The sequence below is a fragment of the Talpa occidentalis genome, unplaced genomic scaffold (assembly GCF_014898055.3).
Source record: "Talpa occidentalis isolate TD23 unplaced genomic scaffold, MPIMG_talOcc4v2.1 talOcc4.13, whole genome shotgun sequence".
Lineage (NCBI taxonomy): Eukaryota > Metazoa > Chordata > Mammalia > Eulipotyphla > Talpidae > Talpa > Talpa occidentalis.
In genome coordinates, this window is record NW_023601322.1 from 54,572,146 (window position 1) to 54,595,642 (window position 23,497).

Genomic DNA, 23,497 nt, shown 5'->3' on the forward strand with positions numbered 1-23,497 from the left:
TTTTTTTAAAGTAATATAGTGTTCCACTAAGTTAGAAAGATCTTCAGTATTCATTACACTGTAATCAAATTATTTTTTAAAAAAATGGGGCTCACACAAGGAGCAGGGGGTAGAAGGGATTAACACAGCCATTGACACAGATCTAGAAACCAAGACCTTAGGCTCCAAAGCCTAGATTACAAAGCAGAAAATCCAACTGGGTATCAGACTGCTGTCTAGAGCACAGGCCCAAGGGTAAAGATATGGAGATTGAGCCCATTGTAGAATCTCCTGTCCCTTTCAGATTCTGCATAGTTATCCAACATCAACAACTAACCAGAAGGCTCACAAGGAGTGACCCCTCCCAAACAGAAAAAGACTATGTCAGTGCAGTCTCTGCACAGGCTGGAGGCAGCAATCCCTCTGCCCACCTGTGACTATGCAGGTGCATCTTTTCACCAATTCTCTTCTCTGCAGGGCAGCAGCCTCCTGCCTGGCCATTACCTGCATCATGCCTGCAGTTCTCTTCATTGACCACTCTCAGTGGAAGCAGCTCTCCTCAAGGCTGCCCGCCTGCAACCATGAAGGTCTCTCTCAGCAAACCTGCCCCTTTCGGGGGGCAGCTCGTCCTTCCCGCTTGTGTCTATGCAAGTGTCCTGTACTCTTCCGTCTCTTGTCTAATAAATCTGTTCTTTAAATATAACTAATGTCTCTGTCTTGTGGAGAAACTCGCCTGGGGAATCTTCGCGTGTCGCTGAAACAGGAACTCTGGTGAAACCTTTCCCAGAGTGAACCCGAGGACCCCACACTCAAACCCACTGACTCCAAAAACTCCATCATTAGCATACCATAGGTTATTAATATGCTTTTTTTTTAAAAAAAATTGATTTATTTATGCATACAAGAACTGGGGTAGAGACCAGAGGTGTGGCGGGTGAGAGGATTCACCAAAGACAGAGTGGGGAGCAGAACAGGCAGATCTACAGAAATCCACTGCTGAGGGGAGCATCAGGTGAGGCAGGAGAGGTCTGCTGTGCCATGTGGGTTGCTCCCTGGCCATGGATTGAACTGGTTCTGCTGCAGCTACAGGTCACTTCATAGTGCTGATGCTTAATCCCTTGCGCCACCAGGGAGGCCCCAGGTTATTTATATTCTAAAGTAAAGAAGCAATAACATCTTTTAAAAAGGTTTTATTCTAGTAAAGTAAATATTTAAAGCTGTAACCCACATAACAATATTATACATGGGATCCATTATAATTTGTGAGACTGAACAGAGTTTCTGAAAGAAAAATGTTTGAGACTTGCGGACCCACTCCCTGGGCCTGGACTCAGGGACACGGTGTGACAAAGGTCTCGGAGCAGGAGAGGAGGGGGCGGCAAAGTCCCAGGTCTCGGGGTGTGGCTGTCTGGGTCTCAGTCCCCAGCGCGGGGTGCAGGGCTGGAAGGTGACTGCTGGGGATTCGCCCTCCCCCCTCAGTTCCACTTCTGGGCTCACAGCCTGGGCGGGTCCTCCTGCCTGGATACTGGTGACTCACCCCAGGGCTCACTCCCCATTGCCTGGAAGTCTCCGGAGCAGCCAATCAGCAGCCCCGCGGCTCCTGTTACAAAGTCCACACTCACCTGCCGGGACTCCGTCTCCCCAGACCCGGAAGAGGCGCGTCCTGGGGGATGGGGGACGCAGCCCTCCTGCTCCTGCTCGCGGTGGCCGCGGCCCCGAGGGAGACCCGGGCGGGTGAGTGCGGGTGGGGAGGGGACAGGGCGCTCCCAGAGGCGGGAGCGAGGGCGTGGGCGGGCGTGGGAAAGGCGCGACCTCGCCGCTGCCCTAGTTGTCCCCCCACCTCGGCCCCGCCGTGTCCTGGCCCCTTTCCGTCCCCCCGAGACCCCAGCCTCCTCTGGCCCCCCCGAGTCCCGGCCATTTTCGTCCCGCAGCCGCTTTTCACTCTCACTCGTCTTTCACCCACTTTCTGTCTCGTGGGCGCCCCCCCGGGACTCGAGCCCCCAAAAGGGAGAAGAATAGCCCGGGTCTCCCCTCCCGTCCCCAGGGTCCCACTCCCTGAGGTATTTCTCCACCGTGATGTCCCGGCCCGGCCTCGGGGAGCCCCGCTTCATCTCCGTGGGCTACGTGGACGACACGCAGTTCGGGCGGTTCGACAGCGACTCCCCAGGCCAGAGCTTGGAGCCGCGGGCGTCCTGGGCGGAGCAGGTGCGGCAGGAGGACCAGGACGACTGGGACTGGAGGACACAGATGCTAAGGGAGGGCACACTGTGGTACCGAGCGCAGCTGGACCTCGTGCGCAGCCTCTACAATCAGAGCGAGACCGGTGAGCTGGCGCGGGTCGGGGCCGGTTCAGCACCCCCATCCCCACGGGCGGGGCGGGGGGTGGGGGAGCTGCTCAGGGTCTCCCCCTCCAGGCTTCTCTGCAACATGCCCAGGAACAGCCCGCGGGACTTTCACCCCCTTTCATTCTGTTTAGTTTATTCCCGGCGGGGGTGGGCGCGGGTGGGGACAGGCTCTCACACCTTCCAGAAGATGTCTGGCTGCGACTTGGAGCCCGACGGGCGCCTCCTTCGCGCGTACAGACAGTTTGCCTACAACGGCGCGGATTACCAGGCCCTGAACGGGGACCTGCGCTCCTGGACCGCGGCGGACACGGCCGCTCAGATCACCCAGCGCCAGTGGGAGGCCCAGGGTGAGGCAGAGAGATTTAGAGGCTTTGTGAAGAACAAGTACTTGAGGTGGCTGTGCACATTCCTGGAGTACGGGAAGGAGACTCCGCAGCGCACAGGTAAGAGGGGCCTGGAGGCCTCCCAGTCCTCCCCTGCCTGGAGTCACTGCGGGAAATGAGTCCTCTCTCTAGTGCCGAGAGGGGGGACTCCCCTGGGTTTCATGTTCTGCCCTAGAGAGACTCCCAGAGACTCCTGCTTCTCCTGAAGGACAGTGAAGGGATCCAGTCTCTCCTGAGAAAGACAGACAGTCCCTGACATCACACGTCACCGGGTCCTTCTGACCAGGGGCCAGTTTGAGAACCACGAGTTTCTCTCAGTCTTGTTTCTGGTCTGAGAACATTTTCAGTTATGTGATTCCTGCTTTTCTGTGTCATTCACCTTCCACCCAGGTCAGGAATAAAAAGTCTGTGTTCCACTCCCTCTGCTTCATCCTACCCTGGGTTCTCATCCTCATTCTAAAACTTTCTAAGGAATAGGAGATTCTCACAGATTCCCCAGATTAGCCTGTTTTTTACATTTTATGCTTCTAGCTGTTACAGGGCAAACCCTAATATAAAATGGGGTTTCCTGACTGTGGGTCCTCACCTGCGCGCTTAAAGGGGACTTATGAATGCTAAACTGCAGACACACACAAAAGGTTGATGAAAGGTTTATTTACACGGGAAGGGGAATGGGAAATGAATAACTCAGGGAGAAAAAGAGGGAGATAAGTTCGTAAATGCATCCTACCCGTTCTGCTGACCTGGAATCCCAGTGACCCACGGAGGTGGCGAAACCTAGCACGCCTCGTGGCCAAGCCAGAGACTCCCGGCCACATGACCAGTTAAATACCCAAACGGAGAGCCTAGTTACTTAACTCCACCCTCAGGTCCTCCCAACCTTCCCTTTGGTGATCGTGGGATTTGTAGTTCCCAGTGTCGTGGGGGTGGAGTCCACAAAGCCTGTATGGAGTTTTCTCAGGACATCCTTCACCCCTGTCATTCCTGTCACACCAGTTGTCTTGTCCATTGTGAGGATGGTCTCATGAGGATTCCTCAGTGTCCATGGAGGAAACACAAAGTGAGTTTTCTGATTTACCACCTCAGATCCCCCAAGGACACCTGTGACCCACCACCCCACCTCTGAGGATGAGGTCACCCTGAGGTGCTGGGCCCTGGACTTCTACCCTGCAAACATCACCCTGACCTGGCAGCGAGATGGGGAGGACCTCACCCAGGAGATGGAGCTGGTGGAGACCAGGCCTGGGGGAGATGGAACCTTCCAGAAGTGGGCGGCTGTGGTGGTGCCTTCTGGAGAGGAGCAGAGATACACGTGCCACGTGCAGCATGAGGGGCTATTGGAGCCCCAAGTCATGAGATGGGGTAAGGAATAGGATATGGGCACTGAGGCTGTTCTCGGGGCCATCAGGAGCCCTTCTGGAGCCCTTCAGAGGCTCAGGATAGGTCTGGGCTCAGGGTGTGATCTTCCCTTCCCTTCCAGTGCCCCCTCAGTCCTCCATCCCCACCGTGGGCATCATTGCTGGCCTGGTTCTCCTTGGAGCTGTGCTCACTGGAGCTGCGGTGGCTGAAGCTGTGATGTGGAGGAAGAAGCGCTGAGGTAGGGAAGGGAGTGGGGGATCTTGTCCACTGAGGGCTTTCACATCCCAGGGAGAACTTGCCCTGCCTGGTTAATGGGAAGTACCATCCACACACACGGGTTTTGCCCAGAGGGCATTTGGTCAAATCCCCCCTCACCTCCTTTCTTCATTTTTCCCAGTCCTGACCTGGGTCTTTAGTTACAGTTCTGGAAACTTCCCTGTTGTGCAGGATTAAAAGATTCCTTTAGGTGTTCTGACTTGATTGCTCCCTGGTCTCACATGATGTTTCTTTCCACAGGAGGACAAGGAGGAAGCTACACTCAGGCTTCAGGTAAGTGTGGATCAAGGGTTTGATCCCTGAGCCCCTGGGGACAGTGTAAATGGACTCCATGGGGGAGTCACCTTTATTGGTCCCTCCTGTGGTCTCATGTCTGACCAGGTTCTGCATGCATGTAAATGTTTATAGCAGAACACCCATAAATGTGAGCCACCCATAGTGACTAACTTCAAAAGACAACAGCATTTAAATAAATAGAACAGGGCTTCCCCAGTGGTGCAGTGGTTGAGCACTGGGCTGTGCCCGAATCTGCCCGCAGCCTCTGCAGCACTGGTTTGATCCCAGGCCGCCAGCGAGGGTCCCACAAGGTGTGCAGATCTCTCCTGCCATGCCTACTGCTCCCCTTAGTAGTGTACTTTGTCAGTCTGCCTGTTCTGCTCCCCGCTCAGGCTCTGGTGAATTATCTCACCCTCCCGCGCTTCTGACTATACCCAGTGCTTGTGTAAATAAATGAATAAATCTTTAAAAAAATAATAATAATAAATAAATAAATAGAACAAAAATAAGTTTTGCAGGAAGATATCTGGGAAATTCTGCCTTAACCTGGTGTTGCAGGTTAACACCATCAGTGATGAGTCAGGTGGACATGATGAGCGCTGATGTGTTGAATGGAAAATGGCCTTGCACCCCTGGGGTCTGCTTTCCCAAACCCACAGTCCCAGTCAAAAAAAAAAAACTAAATTGAGGGACAATAGTCCTGAGCAGTGCTCCTTGATGGAAGCCAAGAGTAGAAAATTTAGGGTGGAGGGGTCACATGACCAGAAAGTGGAGGTGGAGGTAGAAGTGGTTAACATAGTCATTAAACCAACTATATAAATGAAAAATGCTTGGGGCCAGCTGAGATAGCAAGTATCAGATGCTACAAGAAATATAAGGAGGCACAGACCAGAGATGGCATGTGGGGATGGAGCCATTGCAGAGACTCGCTGCTCCTGACAAATGAAGCTTGTCACATCATAAGAATAATTAATTTAAAGACAGATGACAATCCCACAAAAGAATGAAGCCCCCCCAACAAGAACACTACCTCCGTGCCCTTTCTGCCCCAGGATGACGCAGCTTTGCCCCCAAGGCTGCTGCCTGGGGCCTGCAGGCTTCTCCTAACACACCCGCCCACTCCAGGGGCAACAATTCCTGCCTGCTTGTGTCTACACAGACATCTTCTTCTTTCTCTCTGTGTGTGTGTGTGTGTGTGTGTGTGTGTGTGTTTGTGCCCTCATGCCACTGAAAGGAGGACTCTGGTGAAGCTTTTTTTTAGAGGTGACCCAAGAACCCCCACCTGTGACCCCAACACATCTCCTAAACATCACTCCTCACCAATGTCAATGCTATAAAAACAAGAAAAGTTTGAGAAACTGTCATCCAGGCAAACTGGATGGGATTATGGAGCATAAAATGGACAGTAGCAAACACTAATGAAAGTATGGCATTTAGTAATTATGTCAACATTGCTGCATTAGTTGTAAAAAAATACCTGTACTCATGTAGGATGTTAACAAAATGGAAATGGTGTGGGATAAACAAGACCTGTACTACTGCTGCAACTTTTCTGTAAATCTAACAGTGTTCTTTAAATGTTATTTTTTCAAATGCCCTCATTATTTAATAGGCTGTAGAAGGAAAATTTTTTCTCTTTTCCAATTTTCCCAGGTATCGCCATCCAGGGACTGGAGAGAGGGGTTCTGTGAGAAAAGCTGGAAACCTCACACACAGGGCAGGCTCGGGAGTCTCCTTTCCTCTGAGCCCTGCTTCTCTGACTCCTCACAGAGCATCTCACCCCAGGACGCCGCCCTCCAGGACCCCCAACTCTGCCCACCTCAGCCCCCGCCCCGTCCTGGCGGCTCCACCAGAATCCGGAGCAGCGCGGCAGCGCCCCCGTGTGGCCACAGGGCTGAGCACAGGAGACCAGAGCTGCCCTTTCTCCTGCTCAGCCAGGCCCTCCCCAGGCTCGCTGGGCCTCCAGCGGCAGGACAGGGATCTGTGAAAAGGGCACCAGGTCTAGTGACAAGTGACAGGTACTCAAGTTACCTCCCTAGGGAGTCCTAGGGACTCAAGAAAGCACATAGTTTCCAAGTCATAACAACTGGTACTTATAGGAGGAATGTAGAGGATCCAAAGAAGGGATCAGGAAAAAAAAGTAATAATAATAAAGTAAAATTGAAAATGAACATGCAACTGTAACCCAGAGACATTCTGCAGGAGGGGAGAAGGTAGTAGGATCAAAACAAGGGTGGGAAGAGCACGAGGGACCACGGTGACAGTCCACGAGTGAACGGGTGGAGGGAATTTCACGGGGACTATAACCGAGATGAAAATGCGTACATTGTACAAAAATGAAAGATGATGTTAAAAAAAAATAAAAACAACTGGTTCCCACATTCTTTGCAGATACCCCAAATAAAGAGGGTCCTTCAGTTTCTGGAGTCCTTTTTTTTTTATGCAACAACTTTATTGAAAGAAAAGTACAATGAAATATTTTGAAAGCTTAAAAGGGAGATATATTTAAGAAAACTCCCTTCAAGCACACGACAAAATGAAGAGTGGACTCCTGGGTGTTGTACTAAGACGGGGTGCACCCACTCCTCAGTTGTGTCCCAGAAAAGATCAATTTCTGCTGCTTAGAGAGAATGCCTCCTTGTCCTGGATCTTGGCCATGACGGTCTTGATGGTGTCACTGGGCTCCACCTCAAGGGTGACGGTCTTACCCGTCAGGGTCATCAAGATCTGCATCCCAACCTGGAGGTGGAGGACCAGTTGCAGGGTGGACTCCTGATGTTGCAGTCAGGGTGGCCCATCATCCACCTGCTTCCTGGCACAGATCAGCCTCTCCTGGTCATGGGGGAGGCCCTCCTTGTCCTGGATCTTGGCCTTGACAGTCTTGATGGTGTCACTGGGCTCCCCCTCAAGCATGAGGGACTTACCCATCAAGGTCTTCACAAAGATCTGCATTGTCAAGCGGTGGTGACAGCAGTGCATGGAGCACAGCTACAGCTCAGCTCGGGACTCCAGGGTCCGTTACTTCTTCCTGTTTCTGTTTCCAAGGATGAAGTGCCCCCTTCTTGGAATCAACCCTAAATTCTCCCCTAAGACAAGGAGAGGGGTCTCAGAATAGAATCTCAGGATCTACTCTAGACCCTCTGTGTCTTCATGAGTGCCCATGTGACTCCTGTGCTTGCTGAAGTGGGGCTTCTTGGTCTCTGTGCCTTCTGCAAGTGGTGTTGGACTGTGCAATTTACTCTGCTGAATACCAGGGGTCCTAGGGTCCAGTCCTGCTCCTTTCTCTTCTGCAAAGAAAGAAAATGGAAAGAATTACTCCTTGGGTGACCTCATTCATGGTCGAGGGTTATCTATCTCTATCTCATCTCCCAAAGCTATTTCTCAGCTCAGACGATCCACCTGTGCTACAGGCGTGTCTGTCCAACTGCCACCATCTCTGATTTTCTGGTACATCTCAGTTTCCACATTCCTAAATTGAATACCTAGGATGCCATTCCTGAAATGTATTACTTCTAGAACCTTCCTCATATCCCTGCAGGCCCTCCACATCTCTACTCCACAGTCTGGAATACGAGTGTCAATCTTGACCCTCTTTCCACAGTCCAGATGTTCCATTAGGAAATGCTGTCAAATCCATCTCTAAATATACCCACATCCATCACTTCATATTATTTTCCTGCTCACAGTCCAACAAGGCCACCAACCTCTCTGTCCTGGAATCTGCACAGGTTTCGTACACTTTTCTTTCCACCTCTCACTCGTCAACACTTGATTCTTCACAGCAGTCAGACTGAGGCTTCTAAAGAGAAATCTCACAAGTTGATATCTGTCCAGAAAAGTTGTGTAACCCCACAACTTACACAGAGAAAAGTCAAAACCCTTTCAACATGCTTGAGGCCTGCATGGTGTCATTTCTATTACCCTCTGCTCCAGCCAGCTGGCCTCCTTGCTCATCTCAGTCACACAGACACATTCCTGCCTCAGGCATTGGCACTGGAGGTTGTCCTGCCTGATCACAGCTTCCCTGGACAGACTTGTGGACAAGCTTTCCCTCAAATTTTTTCTCAACAATCCTCTAAGTGAAGAGCACTAGGAAGACAGCCATCCTCCCTGTCCCCGCACGCTGACTCTGGTCACCTTCCCACAACCCTTACCCACTGCTAACCAGACACGTCCCTTATTTACTATCACACAGACTCCTGTCTCCCCTTCCCACTAGGACACACGTCCACAGGCCTGCAAGCTGGGGATGTTTTTAGTTCATTTAGGTTTCCTACATGAAAAACAGCCTGTCACATATTTGATACAACAATTATCAGTTGAATGAATGATCAGTGTAGAGCACTTCCCTATTCTAGAAACAGTATCTTTAGTAATGTGGCCTCAGACCACTTGCTATGCACAACCTCTACTCACAGTGACATTAACGCTGCCTCTGCTTCTCTCACAAGCACTACGCTTCCCTCCTCTTCCCCCTTCCTTCTACACACACCACAGACCACAAGCATAATTCTTCAGAAAGGATAATCCTGGTTTTATGGGTCTGACTTTTCAACAGTGAGTGTGATTTTTGACTCATTTAAAAATCCCATAAATTTGGAACCGAGTCAGCACTGGGATAACTACACTTAAGGACAGGGTTGGGGGCAGCTGAGAAAACAGATATCCAACAGGAACTTATCTAAGAGGAGAAATTATGTGATCCTTCTCTCTACTAATACCAGAACTTGATTTGTTAAAAAGAAAAAAATAGGGGCCTCCCTGGTGGCACAAGGGGTTAAGATGCAACCTATGAAGCTATCCACAGCCACTATGGCATGAGTACAATCCCCAGCCAGGGATCTATACACATGGCGCAGCAGACCTCTCCTGACTTTCCCGCTGCTCCCCTCAGCAGTGTATTTCGTCAGTCTTCCTGTTCTGTTCCCCTCTCTTCTCTGGTGAATCCTCTCACCCTCCTGCACATCTGGCCTGTACCCCAGTTCTTGTATAGATAGATAAATCTTTAAAAAAAAAAGTTAGAATCATTCATATGCCTTTCCAACAAAAAAGGAGAGTCCCATGGTGTTCTTGCATCACCTGGGAGGCACTGCATAAATATGTAAATGTAGAGCCAGAGTCCTACGAGAGATAGACTTAAAGATGTGGGTTTTTTTGTATTCCCTTACATCCAAACTCAAGGTTTCTTTTTCCCTTTTAGGACCCTCCAAAATTCACTCCCAACCTGCTCAGCCCCTTGCCATACCCCTGATGGCCTTCTCTCTGGTCTGTGCATTCTGAACCTCTTGGTTAGTTTTGTCTCCCGCAGGTTAAAAACTATAAACCTTCAGCTTGCAGGTATCTCCTGGACAGACCCGCTCAGACAGGACACCGCTGCCCTGCCTTACTTGGCCCCTCCCAGTAGGGAGTAGCCAGATAGATGCTAAGCCTGCCCCCTACCCTGGAGGCTGCTCTGGTACCATGCTCTCTCTGGCAGGACTGAGAAAATCTGAAACCAGGAGAACATGGGGAACAGTAAAGGCTGAGATACAGGCCTATGCATAACTCCATCTAAAAGCTGGGTCTCCTCCCTACATGTGTGGGAGGCTTACAGCATACTGAAAAAGGAACCCAAACTCATATGAACATGACCTTCAAAATAGAAAATTTTTGATTCTGCCTGTGTGCTTAATCCATATGTTGTCAGGAAATGTTCATGTTAGTTATACTGCATCCTATTCCATGTATGGTGTTACTTGTAGTGACTCTTATCTGCAACAATGTATCAATCATATATATTGGGAATCTAGTTCAAATGTCACACTCTTAATACTAAAACAGCCGGTAGCCACATGAACTCCGGGATCGGTGACAAGAGACTCTCCTATCACATTCATACAGGAGTTGCTGCATCACTTAAAACACCACACCAGGGTCTCCCCTGGTGGTGCAGGCGGTTGAGTGCCAGGCTGTGAAGCTGTCCACAGCTTCTGCAGCACCTGTTTGATCCTGGCCAGCGGGGGTGGGTCCCCATTGCGCGGCAGACCTCTTCTGTCATGCCCGCTGCTCCCCTTAGCAGTATATTTCGTCAGTCTGCCTGTTCTGTTCCCCACTCTGTCTCTGGTGAATCCTCTCACCCTCCTGCGCATCTGGCCTTTACCCAGGTTCTTGTATAAATAAATAAATAAAATCTTTAAAAAACAAACAAACAAAAATCACCACACCAAAAGAGTCATACAGGCTATGCCAAAACTAGTTATACTTTGCTTTAAAAACAAAAAGGGAGATATGATGGGAGCCTGCTGCCCTCAAGGGAGCTGGAGTATTTGGAGAGGTCCTGTTTACTCTGCACACTGAGTTCCAGGACGTTAGAAGTTCCGCAAACAAAACTTCTTCCCAGAACTGACTCCTGTTCTCTGAGGATGTGCTGGCTTGTGCACATGTTCCCTGCTAATCAGGAAAGCTTGTTCCAGCAGTAACTTAATAATCTGTAGAAGCACAAACACAATTGCGTGCTGTTTTCTTGTTCTTTGTTCATGTCTTTAATAAAAGCTTGGGCTGGGAGAGTGAGAGGCAGAGCTGCTCTTGACGACACTCTCCCAGCCTCCCCCCGTTGCAAATTCATTTAGAGTCTTTGTTGATGGCAGAAAATTTCATCAGTTGCCCTGTCTGCAGCAGATATTGAAGTCACAAAATGAAGATGAGAAGAAATCCTGCATCACTCAGTCCCCAAAAGGCAACTGGCTCACACTGTGAAGGAAAATGATCATGAACAAAGTTAGGGAAGTGTTGACCTTCTCCATAGTCCACCGCATCCTCAGAATGTCTCCCTCACAGCTTCCCCATCACCTGGTCCCATCCTCTCTGGCCCAGCCCCTCCCACCGCAGGCCTCCACGGTCTCACCTTTAGGGGCTGAGAGAGACACATCAGAGCACTGGAAACTGTCACTTCCTGGGGAAGGACAAAACAGAACCTGATCAGAGCCACGAGAGATGAGACCACAGGAGGGACTGATGTGGGTGACATCCCCAAGGGCTCCATCTACACTGTCCCCAGGGGCTCAGGGACCAAACCCCTGATCTACACTTACCTGCAGCCTGAGTGTAGCTTCCTCCTTGTCCACCTGTGGGAAGAAACATCCTATAAGACCACAAATGAGTCAGGCCATGAAATCCTAAATGAATTCTCTGGGTCACAGGGAAGTTTCCAAAACTGTGCCTGAGGACTCTGGGCAGGACCAGGAGATATGAAGGAAGGAGATGAAGGGCAACTGGAGCAACCACCTCCTAGAGACTGTCCTCAACAGGGACCTTCCCCTCTGACATTTGCTGGGAATCAGGATCCCATGATCAGAATTGTTGGAGATCCCCTAAGGCATAAAGTGCTGAGAAAAGGAAAACATCAAAGTCATGGTTGGAAGACGTGTCAGCACAGGTCCAAAGACTGGCCCGTGTATAGATCGGGATGTTCTTTCTTGTGTCTGCGAAACTATGTCTGGGGGACAAACTAGATTAGAAAATAAACAGAATAACCTGATAGCGCAGAACCTTGGGGTGAATGTGTGCCTGGACAAGGCTAATGCCAAGAGAATGCTCATTGCCTAGTAACTAACCAGGAGGGAGGGGGCAGTTTGTAGCAATAAAAATGAGTTGCACCAGGCACTCAGGAAGCTCCAGCACAAATGAGAGGCCTTGTGTGCCCCGGGTCCCACTTCTCTTAAACTCTATTTTGTGTCTGTCATTTCTTTACTTCCTCAGTTCAATCAGATTCCTCTCTCAACCCTGTTCACCAGAGCTGGACTCTGGCAAGAATGATCAAGGTGAACAAGTGGTGATTCATTTTTATAAGTGGTTTACAAAAGACTGAGGAGTAGCAATCAGCTCCAGACTGGGTAACACAGTATGTGGATGGTACTTCCCATTACCAGGTAGGCCAAGTTCTACCTGGGATTTGAAAGCCCCCAGTAGACAAGACCCCCCACTTCCCTACCTGAGTATTTCTTTTTTTTTTAAGATTTATTTATTTATTTATTTTAAAATATTTATTTATTTATTTATGGAAGAACTGGGGTACAGGCCAGATGTGCGGGAGGGTGAGAGGATTCACCAGAGACAGAGCGGGGAACAGACCAGGCAGATGGACGAAATACACTGCTGAGGGGAGCAGCGGGTGCGACGGGAGAGGTCTGCCGTGCCATGTGGGACCCTCGCCAGCTGGCAGGGATCAAACCGGCGCTGCAGAGGCTATGGACAGCTTCACAGCGTGTCACTCAACCAACTGTGCCACCAGGAGAGGCCCAAGATTTATTTATTTTTATACAAGAGCTGGGGTACAGGCCAGATGCGCAGGAGGGTGAGAGGATTCACCAGAGAAGAGAGGGGAGCAGAACAGGCAGACTGACAAAATACACTGCTGAGGGGAACAGCAGGTGGAACAGCAGAGGTCTGCTATGCCATGTGGGAATCTCCCTGGCTGGCCAGGAATCGAACCCGCACTGCAGAGGCTGCGGACAGCTTCATAGCACTGTGCTCAACCCGCTGCACCACCGAGGAGGCCCTACCTGAGTATTTCTTTTTCCACATCACAGCTGTAGCCACCACAGCGCCAGTGAGCACAGCTCCAAAGAGAACCAGGCCAGCAATGATGCCCACGGTGGGGATGGAGGACTGAGGAGGGGACACTGGAAGGGAAGGGAAGGTGAGACTCTGACCCACAGGCCTCACCCTGTCCCTCTAAAAGTTTCCAGAAGGGCTCCTGATGCCCCTGAGAAGCTCTTTTCCCAAGTTCCCTTCTTACCCCAAGTGAGGACTTGGGGCTCCAGCAGTCCCTCATGTTGCACATGGCATGTGTATCTCTGCTCCTCTCCAGAAGGCACCACCACAGCCGCCCACTTCTGGAAGGTTCCGTCTCCCCCAGGCCTGGTCTCCACCAGCTCTGTCTCCTGGGTTAGGTCCTCCCCATCTTGCTGCCAAGTCAGGGTGATGTCCGCTGGGTAGAAGCCCAGGGCCCAGCACCTCAGGGTGACCTCATCCTCAGAGGTGGGGCGGTGGGTCACATGTGTCTTTGGGGGATCTGAGGAGAAGGGTCAGAACAATTACACTTTGGGTTTTTCCTTCACTGAGACTGAAGCAGCCTCATGTGAACATCCTCAGAATGGACAGGGCAATGGGTTTGGAAGAGGAAGCACAAAACCTATAAACCATCCTGATCAGGGGAGTCTGGGATAATCTCTTTCTTAGAATGGGTAAATCAGGATAAGAGCTCAGGATAGGAAGATGCAGGTCTCTAAGGAGGAGAACACAGACTTATGCTCCTGACATGGGGACTCAAAAAAGCAGGAGCCAGATCTGAAAAATGCTAATTAGACCAAAAACAAGACATAGTAAGAAACTGATGGTCCCCAAGATGGCTGCCAGGTCAAAAGAATCCAGTGAAGGGTGATGTCAGGGATGGCCTCCCCTCCAGCTCAGGAAAGACGATTCCTTAACATCCCTTCAGAAAAAGTAGGGCCCTGTGGGGAGTCTTTCTAGCACAGAACAGGAAACCCAGGAGGTCTCCTCCCTCTCTGACCAAAAAGAGGGCTCTGTTTTTTATTTTTAAGATGTATTTATTTATGCATACAAGACCTGGGGTACAGGCCAGAGGTGGGGGGTGGGGAGGTGAGAGGACTCACCAGAGACACAGTGGGGAACAGATCAGGCAGATTGACTGAAATACACTGCTGAGGGGAGCAGCAGGTGAGACAGGAGAGGTCTGCTGCGCCATGTGGGTGTCCTACCAGCCAGGGATAGAACTCATGCTGCAGAGGCTGCCAAAAGCCACACAGTGCCGTGCTTAACCCCTTGCGCCTCCAGGGAAGCCCCAGAAAGAGGTCTGTGTTCGACCATTACTCTATTTTCCCCGGAGGTGTCAGCCTGAGGGAGATCTGAAGCCACCGAGGCCTTGCAAGGTCCCTCTTACCTGAGCGCTGCAGCGTCTCCCTCCCGATTTCCAGGAATCTGCTCAGCAACTCCACGCACGTGCCCCTGAGGTAGTCCCTGCAGTACCGCAGGTCTCTCTCCCCCTCATACTTGCTCCGGGTGGTGGTCTGAGCCGCCTCATCAGCCTCATCCGCGGGGGTCCAGGAGCGCAGGTCCTCGCTCAGGGCGATGTAATAGGCGCCGTCGTAGGCGAACCGGCTGTACCCGCGGAGGAGGCGCCCCTCGGGCCCCACTTCGCAGCCTTCCATTTTATGGACGGTGTGAGAGCCTGTCCCCGCCCCGTCAGCCTCGACGACCCCCCTCACCCCCACACCTCTCCCCCCACCCCCATACCCCCCGCCCCGGGGAATAAACCTAAACCGAAACTGACCGCAGGGAGCAAAGCCCCGCGGGCTCTTCCCGGGGCGGGCCGGGGCGGGCCCACCTGCCTCAGGGGCGGCTCCGATGCGGGGTCTGGGGTTCCCCGCCCGTCTGCGGGGATGGGGTCGCGCCTTGGCGCTCACCCGCCTCGCTCCGGTTGAAGCGGCCGCGCAGGTCGAGCAGGTTCTCTCGGAACGTCCGTGCGGCGCCCGCTGCTCTCCGCGTCTCCTCCTCCCAGTACCCCGGGCCCAGCTACTCCATCCAGGGCGCCCGCGGCTCCATCCTCGGCCCCGGGGAGTCGCCGTCGAACCGCGCGAACTGCGTGTCGTCCACGGAGCCCACGGCCATGAAGCGGGGCTCCCCGGGGCCGGGCCCGGACATCGCGGTGTAGAAATACCTCAGGGAGTGGGAGCCTGGGGGCGGGAGGGGAGACCCGGGTTGGGGAGACAGGGCGGAGGGGAGGGGGCGAGGGGGGCGCTAAATTGTTCCGGGGCTGCGGGGCTGGAAGGGCCGAGACTCGGGGGGCAAAAGGAGGCGGGGCGGGGAAGGACCGGGACAGGTCGGGTTGATGGGGGACAACGGGGCGGCGACGGCGGAACCGACCCTTTACCGGGTCCAGCGCCGCCGCTGCAGCCACCGGGGGTTCCCTCGCCCCCTCCTCAGCGGCGGTTTCCCTCCCGACCCCACTCACCCGCCCAGGCCTCCGTCGGGGCCAGCGCCCCCAAGAGCAGCAGCAGGAGGTGCGGGGGCCCCATGGTCCTCGCCACCCGGCCCGAGACGCTGGGCGCCCCGGCGGGGCGGGTGGAGACCGCGGTGCCCGGAGCCGCGGGGACGCTGACCGGCTGCTCTGCGCCCTCAGGCCGCGGGGAGAGGGAACTGGGCGGAGCCGCCAGCGTCCAGGCGGGAGGGCCCGACGCCGGCCGTGCAGGGAGAGGTGCCCCTGGGGGGAGGTGGGGAGTCCCCAACAGCCGCCTTCCCCGCCCCACAGGGCCCCGGGACCGAGACCCGAGAGCCTCACCCCACACCTGGGGCTCGCCCCGCCCCCGCCCCCGCCCCCGCCCCCCTTCTGCGCCGAGAGCTTCCTCCAGGCCCGGGGCTGCCTCACCGGGTCTCACACTTTTTCTTTTCAGAGTCTCCGCGCGCGCAGCCGTCCGAGTTCTCAAGGACCGCCAAGGATAGTATTACGTGGACAAACCTATCATTCTTCACCATACCGGGAATAAAACCATTTTAAGCATGTTTTTATTTTATTTAGAAAATTATGAATAACCCATCGCATGTTAACTGCTTTAAAGAGAATCAGCTTTCTGAAAATAAGCATGGTGGTGAGAAGTGACCTTTTACAGTTTATAGTTTACAAGTGTCGTCTCTGTCTCATGGCAGTTGAGTTGTCATATTTTCTTCTGCGTTTAGTCTGTTGTTTTGGTTGGTCAATGAAAAATATACAGCCGTAAAGAAATATGTAGGAGTAGCATTTTATAATCTTTTAGGATAATTGTGAGTATTCAAGTTTGTTACAGCTTTGATAATAAATTGAAACTGTACAATGATAGTTTTTCACATGTTATTTGCCAAGAGAAACCTGATACACTCACTGAATGTTTTCTATTCTGTTATATTAATTCCAGAGACCTCTCTCGCATCTTAATAGATCTTGAACTATTATGATTTTTAAATGTAAAGCATTGTTTCACTAGGTTATATGAATAATGTGTTTATTATTCTAGAATCAAATTTTTAAAATCATATTTGTTGGGCATCCCCTGGTAGCGCAGCGGTTGAGCGCTGGTCTGCGAGCTACCTGCAGCCTCTGCAGCACGGTTTAGATCCCTGGTCGCTGGGGAGGGTCCCACATGGCGAGGAGACCTCTCCTGCAGCACCTGCTGCTCCCCTCAGCAGTGTATTTCGTCAGTCTACCTGTTCGTTCCCTGCTCTGGCTCTGGTGAATCCTCTCACCCTCCTGCGCTTCTGACTGTACCCAGTGCTTGTATAAATAAATAAATGAATCTTTAAAATAAAATAAAATCATATTTGTTTTATATTCCAAACATCTCAAAGGAAAAATTAGTTGATACGGAAAGTTGTAAAGCTTATTTAGGGATGGAACATAATTTTCTAATACCTGGTTTTCCCTTGGAGTTTGCATTTTATCATGGCAAGTAACTACTATCAGTTTACAACTGTCAGTAGATTTTCTTAAAGGAAAACACACATTCAATTTCTAGAAAGTGCCTACAAGTTACCTAAATCTATATAATGAGTTTTGTTATTCATTCCTTCAAATAAAGATGGTGTTGCCTGAAAAATAAGCCTATTTAACCTCATACAAATTGTTTTTCTTGGAACATACTACTTTAGATTGTAGCAGAAGTGATTTATATGTACTGAGCTTACATTGTTTCCAAATTTTTTCTCTCAGGGCTTGAGGAGATGCTTCCCTGCTTTCGTGAGCCTCCCTGTCCAGGACCCCGCAGCTCTTCCTACTGGACAGGGTGTCTCTACCCCTGTCCCTGCCACCTCCCCTTCTGCTCCCTCCTGTGCAGCCTGTAGGGCAAATGATTGTCAGGCTTTTCTGCCTTCCTAACATTAGGATTAATGATGGTGGATACGTGGGGTGGGGTGTGGGCATGCATAGGTGGGCATACCTGGGCTGAGACTCACTTATAAGTGCAGTGTCATGGGGATGCCAGCAGAAGAGCAGCAAGAGGAGAAAAGGGCAGAACCAGCAGAGCAGCAAAGGAGAAGCAGGACCACAAGAGAACGTCAGAGAGCCCAGAAAGAGTGAAGACCCACCAGGGGCTGGGAGGCCTGCTACCTCCCAGCCTCTGGTACCCCTCACTGCCGTGTACTACCTGGTAAAAAGCCCATTAAATTCCCGAAAAGCGGGCCTCCCCGGTGGCTCAGCGGTTGAGCGCTGGGTTGCAAAACTGCCTGCAGCCTCTGTAGCAACAGTTCAATCCCCGGCCGCCGGGCGAGGTTCCCACATGGCACGCAGACCTCTCCTGCTGTGCCCGCTGCTCCCCTCAGTAGTGTACTTCATCAGTCTGCCTGTTCTGCTTGCCACTCTGGCTCTGGTGAATTCTCTCACCCTCCCGTGCTTCTGACTGTACCCAGTGCTTATATAAATAAATAAACAATAAATAAATAAATAAATAAATAAATCTTTAAAAAATATCCCAAAAAGCCACCGCGTCTCCAGGACTCTCCTCCTTCACCCATCCGCATAGGTTCACGGAGATCCTGCACTGGCACTACATTGGCATAGGAGGTATGGAGCCCTCCAAAGGCCTCAGGAGGACCTGAGGAGAAGCTGACCATGAGCCTTTGACAACACGGGAGTCGCCATGACAGCACAGGTGGTGACCAAAGTGTAGGAGCTGCGGGAAGAGCTAAAGATGCTGCAGGAGCACAGGAGAGGGGCCCCAAGAGGACCAGCCCATGACCCCTGAGGCAGCAGAATCTTTGAGGAAGAAAGGAGCACGATTCGGAGGTCCCAGTGTTGATGCAAGGAAAAGACTGATGGATTTAGACTGACAATTCCACCAGAAGGCAGAAGAACCTTAAAATGTTGCCACTGTAATCTCCGCACAGGTCTCTCACCCACGTCTGTTTCCAGTGTCTCTCTCCATGTCCCCCAAGTCTCTGGCACAAGTCTAAGGCAGAGAAGCAATCACAGCTTCTTCACCTGTTTCCAGCTTTGCTGCTATTAGAGCCTGGAAGGGAAGGTGAAGACCTGGAACTGGGCACCTCCCTGAGCTGTGTGCGATGTGGGCAGTTTGTCAGGCCATTTGGCTACTGAAGCTGCTGTTTCGATGCTGATTGTCTGGTTCTGTGCTGGCCCCTCTCAGCAGCTCCAAGAGCATCTCGTGTTGTGTCTTCTACTGCCCTAGTGAGCTGGATACTGGCCTATTGTCTGGCTGCCATAGGCTCCAGGCCATCAGTGGCAGGAAGATGTCCTTTTGGGAGCAATGTCTTTTTTCAGGATAGTGGTTTTTTTCATCTTCAGTGGCAGGTGGGCACCATCTTAGATGCCTTTTGTTCAGGACTTCAAAATACTGGACATTGCTTGGGGTGAGATAAACAGCCCTTGTGGCCTCAGTGATTCTTTGACTTTCCTGTTTGTAAAATAAATCCCGTATTATTGTTCTCTGAACGTGAGTGGTCTTGCAATTGTGCACACGGGTGAAGAGCTCAGACAGTGACCTGTAAACTGTTTGGGCACTATCCTTGGCCGGTTTTAGTGCTTCTTTTGCCCTGTATCATTTTTATTCTGTTCTTTTCCTTTCAGACTTGTCTGGCTGCTTCTACCCCTTTCCTATGGGTCTCCACCAGAAGGTGCCTTAGTCTTATTGTAAGCTTTCAGGCCTCAGCGATCCTGCTCTGGGCCAACCCTGTTTGGCTGGACATTTATACCCAATGGGATGGTAACTTTGGGTGTTTCATTTAGTAACTACTTTAACTATGGTCTTTCTGTTCTCTTTATTGCACACTAAGTGTATTAAAGTCCTCTTCTATTGAGGATCTTATGCATTAGACTATGTCTTTATGCAATTGATGGCAGAACCCACTTAAACGTGCAGGTTTGAAGGTCTGGGGTGCTTCTCATGCAGCCCATTATCATGTCTGATACAGGGCAGCAAGGGACCCTAAATCTGTCCAAGGACACTGCCCAAATAGTTTACCATTCTGAGTTCTTCCCCCATGCACACAATTACAAGACCACTCAGGCTCAGAGGACAGCAATAATGGGGTTTATTTAAAAACCAGGGAAAAACAAAGAGTTACTAAGACCACAAATGGCCATTTACCTCACCTGAAGCATTGTCCAGTGTTTTAAAGTCCTAAACACAAATGTTGCCAAGTAGCGTCTTCCTGCCACTGAGGGCCTGGAGCACGTGGCTGCCAGACTATAGGCCAGGATCCAACTCACAAAGACAGCAGAAGACACAACAGGAGATGCTCAACGGAGCTGCCGAGATGCCCCAGCACACCACCAGACAAGCAACACTCAAAACAGCTGCTGCAGCGGCCAAAAGACCTGACAAATGGCCACACTCAAAGCTTAGAGAGGTGCCCAGCTCCAGGACTGTGCCTTCCCTGCCAGTCTGTAACAGCAGCAAAACTGGGAACAGTTTCAGTCACTAAGCTACTTTCAAAGCCTCCAAATATTTCCTCTCTGAGGTTGGCTGCAGACATATGGACATATATTCCTTTTTAAAAAGAACAAATTGCAAAATTTGCAGTACTGAATTCAAAATTTACTAAAGGTGCATTAATCAGGATGGTGTGATCCTGGCCTAAGTCCTGACAGGCATCAACAGAACAGATTAGAGTGTCCAGAAATAGATACACTTGGGCAATCACTTAATTTTTAACAAACACAGCAAAGTAATGCATTGGGTCAAGGAAAACCTTTTCAATGAAAGGTATGGGAACAATCGGATATTCAACCGGAAAGTTTGTTTAAAAGGAGCCTGAATATTCTTCAGCATTGCTCTCATCCAGCACCACACTCTGCTCTTGCCCTTTTCTAGTGACACATTAGTAATGTATCACTACTAATTAGTGTCAGCAATCAAGACAGCGTTTCCACTATTCCAGTGCTATTCCTACTACAGGGATAGCACCTTCTCTTTATTAAACAACAAAAAAAACTTTTTAAATTATTAAAATAGCAGTAGTCATTAATAGCATTTCCAGTAATAAAGAAAAAGTGCACAATAATTGTCCATTATCATACAACCCAGGAATCACTGAAATTGAGATGATGTTTTTAAGCTTCTACAAATGATATCATAAAATTTGTATAATGCCTTTTTTACCTAATACTATTTTTACACGTGCTTCTCTTTTTATGATTCCTTGCAATTTTATTATTTTTGTTTGAATGTAATGTGACCATATTAGCTTTCATTTCAACTTATGACATTTGTATGTCATTTTCATGACATTTCATTTCCCAAAGAAATAAATTTTAACTGCAAGCTAGATCCAAATTGCATATCTAATAAACGTCTATTTCTAGAGTATTGAACAAACTCAAGACTCTTCTATGGAAATTGCCCATTTCACAATCCTCTATCAAAAATGTAATTTGACTGTTGAGCAAGCAAGGAGGCAAGGGTGGAAAAAAATATTTTTTTTGTTATGTTAGACATATTTTGTGTACTTTGTATACTTAGTTATGACACTGACCACTAGGAAATTTAGGGAAGGTTTCAAAACTGAGCACTTCAAAACTATATTCAAGCATCCTGTTACAAGAAAAACCACAGAAGAGTCTCCAGGCAGTAAAAAGGATGACAGGTAAGATGGTCCACTTGCTGACTGCTGAAGTTCAGGCAACATGAACTTACTGGCCAATTATGGTCTCATCCAGGAATTTCAACATTATGTACAAGAATAAAGTTGGCCACTTCATGTGGCCTTCCACTATAGCCGACTTTGTGAAGTGAAGACCAGAGAGAGGCAAACTTCAGGGAGAAAGAAGACAGGAGGAAATGCAAAAAAGGAGAAGCAGATTTGGACCAAGAGCGCTTCCCAGAATGTGTCAGCTTAGTTGGGTTTCACTTCCTTCCAGAACTCAAGAGCATTCCTGCCTTTGAACTCTGTGAAACTTCTCAATCATTGCAATACCCAGCTCCCAACTTACTTTATGTCAAATCAAGTTTCTGTTAAAGAGACCCATATAATACAAAATGAATATGACTTGTGGGAGATTTTTCTCACATCAGCAACCAACCCTCCTCATGTTTAGTATATTCTTTGACTTTGTCCTTGGAGAGATTTAGTCCTTTAACCTCAGGGTCCCTGTGAGCTATAAACTTAGTGTTTCCAGCTCACATACTGAGGTGCTGATAGAATTACCCAGGTCCTCTCTGCTCTCCTGAAGTCTCAGTGTCAAATTTGTATGCATATTTTCCTGTCTTGAGAAAATAGCTTATCGGAATGCGTAAGATTCAATAATCAGTGTGACTCCTTCAAGTAGCTTAATTCTAGTGCCTTTCTAATCTTGGAAATGAAATCAAATTTAATTTGCTCTATTACTGTTCCCAATGTAGTCAATGATTGTAATACTCTGAGAAGGAAGTATTTGTTGATTTTTGAATGTCAGTCTGTTTTCAAAATTTTTGTTGGGTGAAACATAAACTTATATGGCATATTACAACATGAAGAATGCCATTCACTAACAATGTTAAAATATTTTAGTATTACCAATGCAATTTTTATTGGTCCATATAGCTGAAGGGTATGTCTAGAAAGACAATAAAATCATAAAGATATGTCTAAAATTAACAGAACTCTAAAATATTCTGATATGAATTTTTCTCTCATATGACCAAGAAAATTATCTTTACAATTCATTTGGCAATTCTGTCTACTTTGTATGAGATATTTTTCACTTTAAACCAGTTTATAGATATATTAGGTTTTAGACACTTGATTTCACTGTACTTCTGTAAAACACCCACTCTTAAACTATTGTGAACATTTATTAAAACAAGTAACTCGAGTCTCCCTGGTGGCGCAAGGGGTTAAGCACCACACTATGAAGCAATCCGCAGCCTCTGCAGCACGTGTTTGTCCCTGGCAGGCCAGGGAGCAAGTACATGGTGCAGCTGACATCTCCTGACTCGCCCGCTGCTTCCCTCAGCAGTGTATTTCAGTCAATTTGCCTGTTCTATTCCCCACTCTGTCTCTGGTGAATCCTCTCACCACCCCCAACCCAGCATCTCTGGCCTGTACCCCAGCTTTTGTATGCATAAATCAATAAATCTTTAAAAAAAAAAAACAAGTAACTCAAGCAAATACTGTTCATTAAATATTCAACACTCATGCCTCCCCTGGTGTCGCAGCGGTTGAGCACTGGGCTGTGAAGCTGTCCACAGTCTCTGCAGCACCGGTTCCATCCCCAGCCGCTGGCGAGGGTCCCACATGGCGTGCAGACCTCTCCTGCCTGCCTACTGCTCCCCTCAGTAGTATATTTCATCAAGTCTGCCTGTTCTGTTCCCTGCTCTGGCTTTGGTGAATTCTCTCACCCTCCCGCGCTTCTGACTGTACCCAGTGCTTGTATAAATAAATAAATAAATCTTAAAAAAATTAAAAAAAATATTCAACACTCTTCTAGGTGCTGTGGATTATGTAGGAAAAAAAAAAGACAAGATGTGTTCTTTGCTCTCCTTTACCTGGTAAAGTAGCTGGGGAATCTGTAAAGTAATAGTGATAAAACAGGACACTGTAGAGTGATGTGTGTGCTGGTTTTCTTTTTTAAGTTATGAGATGAGGAGACAGAAACAAACAAAAAAAGGAAACAGAAGCGAAGAACAATACATGAACAAAAGTACACCTTTCACTTCTGGCAACTTTTCTGTTCTTCCTTTTTTGGGGCGCCGCTGGAATGAATCCAAGCTGAAGTGGTTAGAGAGAACTTCCTAGAGAGATGGGATTTGATTTGGGGACTGAAGGTAAACATAGAACTCGAAGGGAAAAATGACCAAATACAACCTAAGTCTACATAATTATGTCGGCCAATTCCTTATAATACTTGTAAGAAAGCAT

General features: G+C 49.4%; 3 protein-coding genes and 1 pseudogene across 4 annotated transcripts in view; 1 reads left to right on the top strand and 3 right to left on the bottom strand.

The window, feature by feature from the left end:
• The first annotated feature begins 1,635 nt into the window (after positions 1–1,635).
• Positions 1,636–7,061, top strand: LOC119243231 (patr class I histocompatibility antigen, A-126 alpha chain-like). Of its 2 annotated transcripts, none has more exons than XM_037508897.2 (7): positions 1,636–1,713; positions 2,024–2,302; positions 2,492–2,767; positions 3,794–4,069; positions 4,188–4,304; positions 4,583–4,615; positions 6,272–7,061. In XM_037508897.2, exons 1-5 carry the CDS (start codon positions 1,650–1,652, stop codon positions 4,301–4,303), a joined length of 1,011 nt encoding a protein of 336 aa, XP_037364794.2. In that variant the 5' UTR covers positions 1,636–1,649; the 3' UTR covers position 4,304; positions 4,583–4,615; positions 6,272–7,061. The 2 variants fall into 2 exon arrangements, with proteins under 2 accessions (XP_037364794.2, XP_054550219.1); XM_054694244.1 differs by having other exon boundaries at positions 6,389–7,061.
• A 164-nt stretch (positions 7,062–7,225) lies between these two features.
• LOC129145574 (ubiquitin-like) lies at positions 7,226–7,625 on the bottom strand (annotated as a pseudogene).
• A 3,169-nt stretch (positions 7,626–10,794) lies between these two features.
• The window catches only part of LOC119242843 (class I histocompatibility antigen, Gogo-OKO alpha chain-like), a 67,263-nt gene continuing 54,560 nt past the window's right edge, over positions 10,795–23,497 (bottom strand). The window contains exons 6-8 of the mRNA XM_054694243.1: positions 11,689–11,721; positions 11,502–11,549; positions 10,795–11,347 (exon numbers count right to left, since the gene is read on the bottom strand). Coding sequence (XP_054550218.1) covers positions 11,343–11,347; positions 11,502–11,549; positions 11,689–11,721 — 86 coding nt within the window. The 3' untranslated portion in view covers positions 10,795–11,342. The remainder of the gene's footprint in view (positions 11,348–11,501; positions 11,550–11,688; positions 11,722–23,497) is intronic.
• LOC119243230 (class I histocompatibility antigen, Gogo-OKO alpha chain-like) lies at positions 11,888–14,843 on the bottom strand. The gene is made up of 4 exons (XM_054694247.1): positions 14,559–14,843; positions 13,395–13,670; positions 13,159–13,278; positions 11,888–11,982 (listed from the first exon to the last, which is right to left on the bottom strand). Exons 1-4 carry the CDS (start codon positions 14,824–14,826, stop codon positions 11,948–11,950), a joined length of 699 nt encoding a protein of 232 aa, XP_054550222.1. The 5' UTR covers positions 14,827–14,843; the 3' UTR covers positions 11,888–11,947.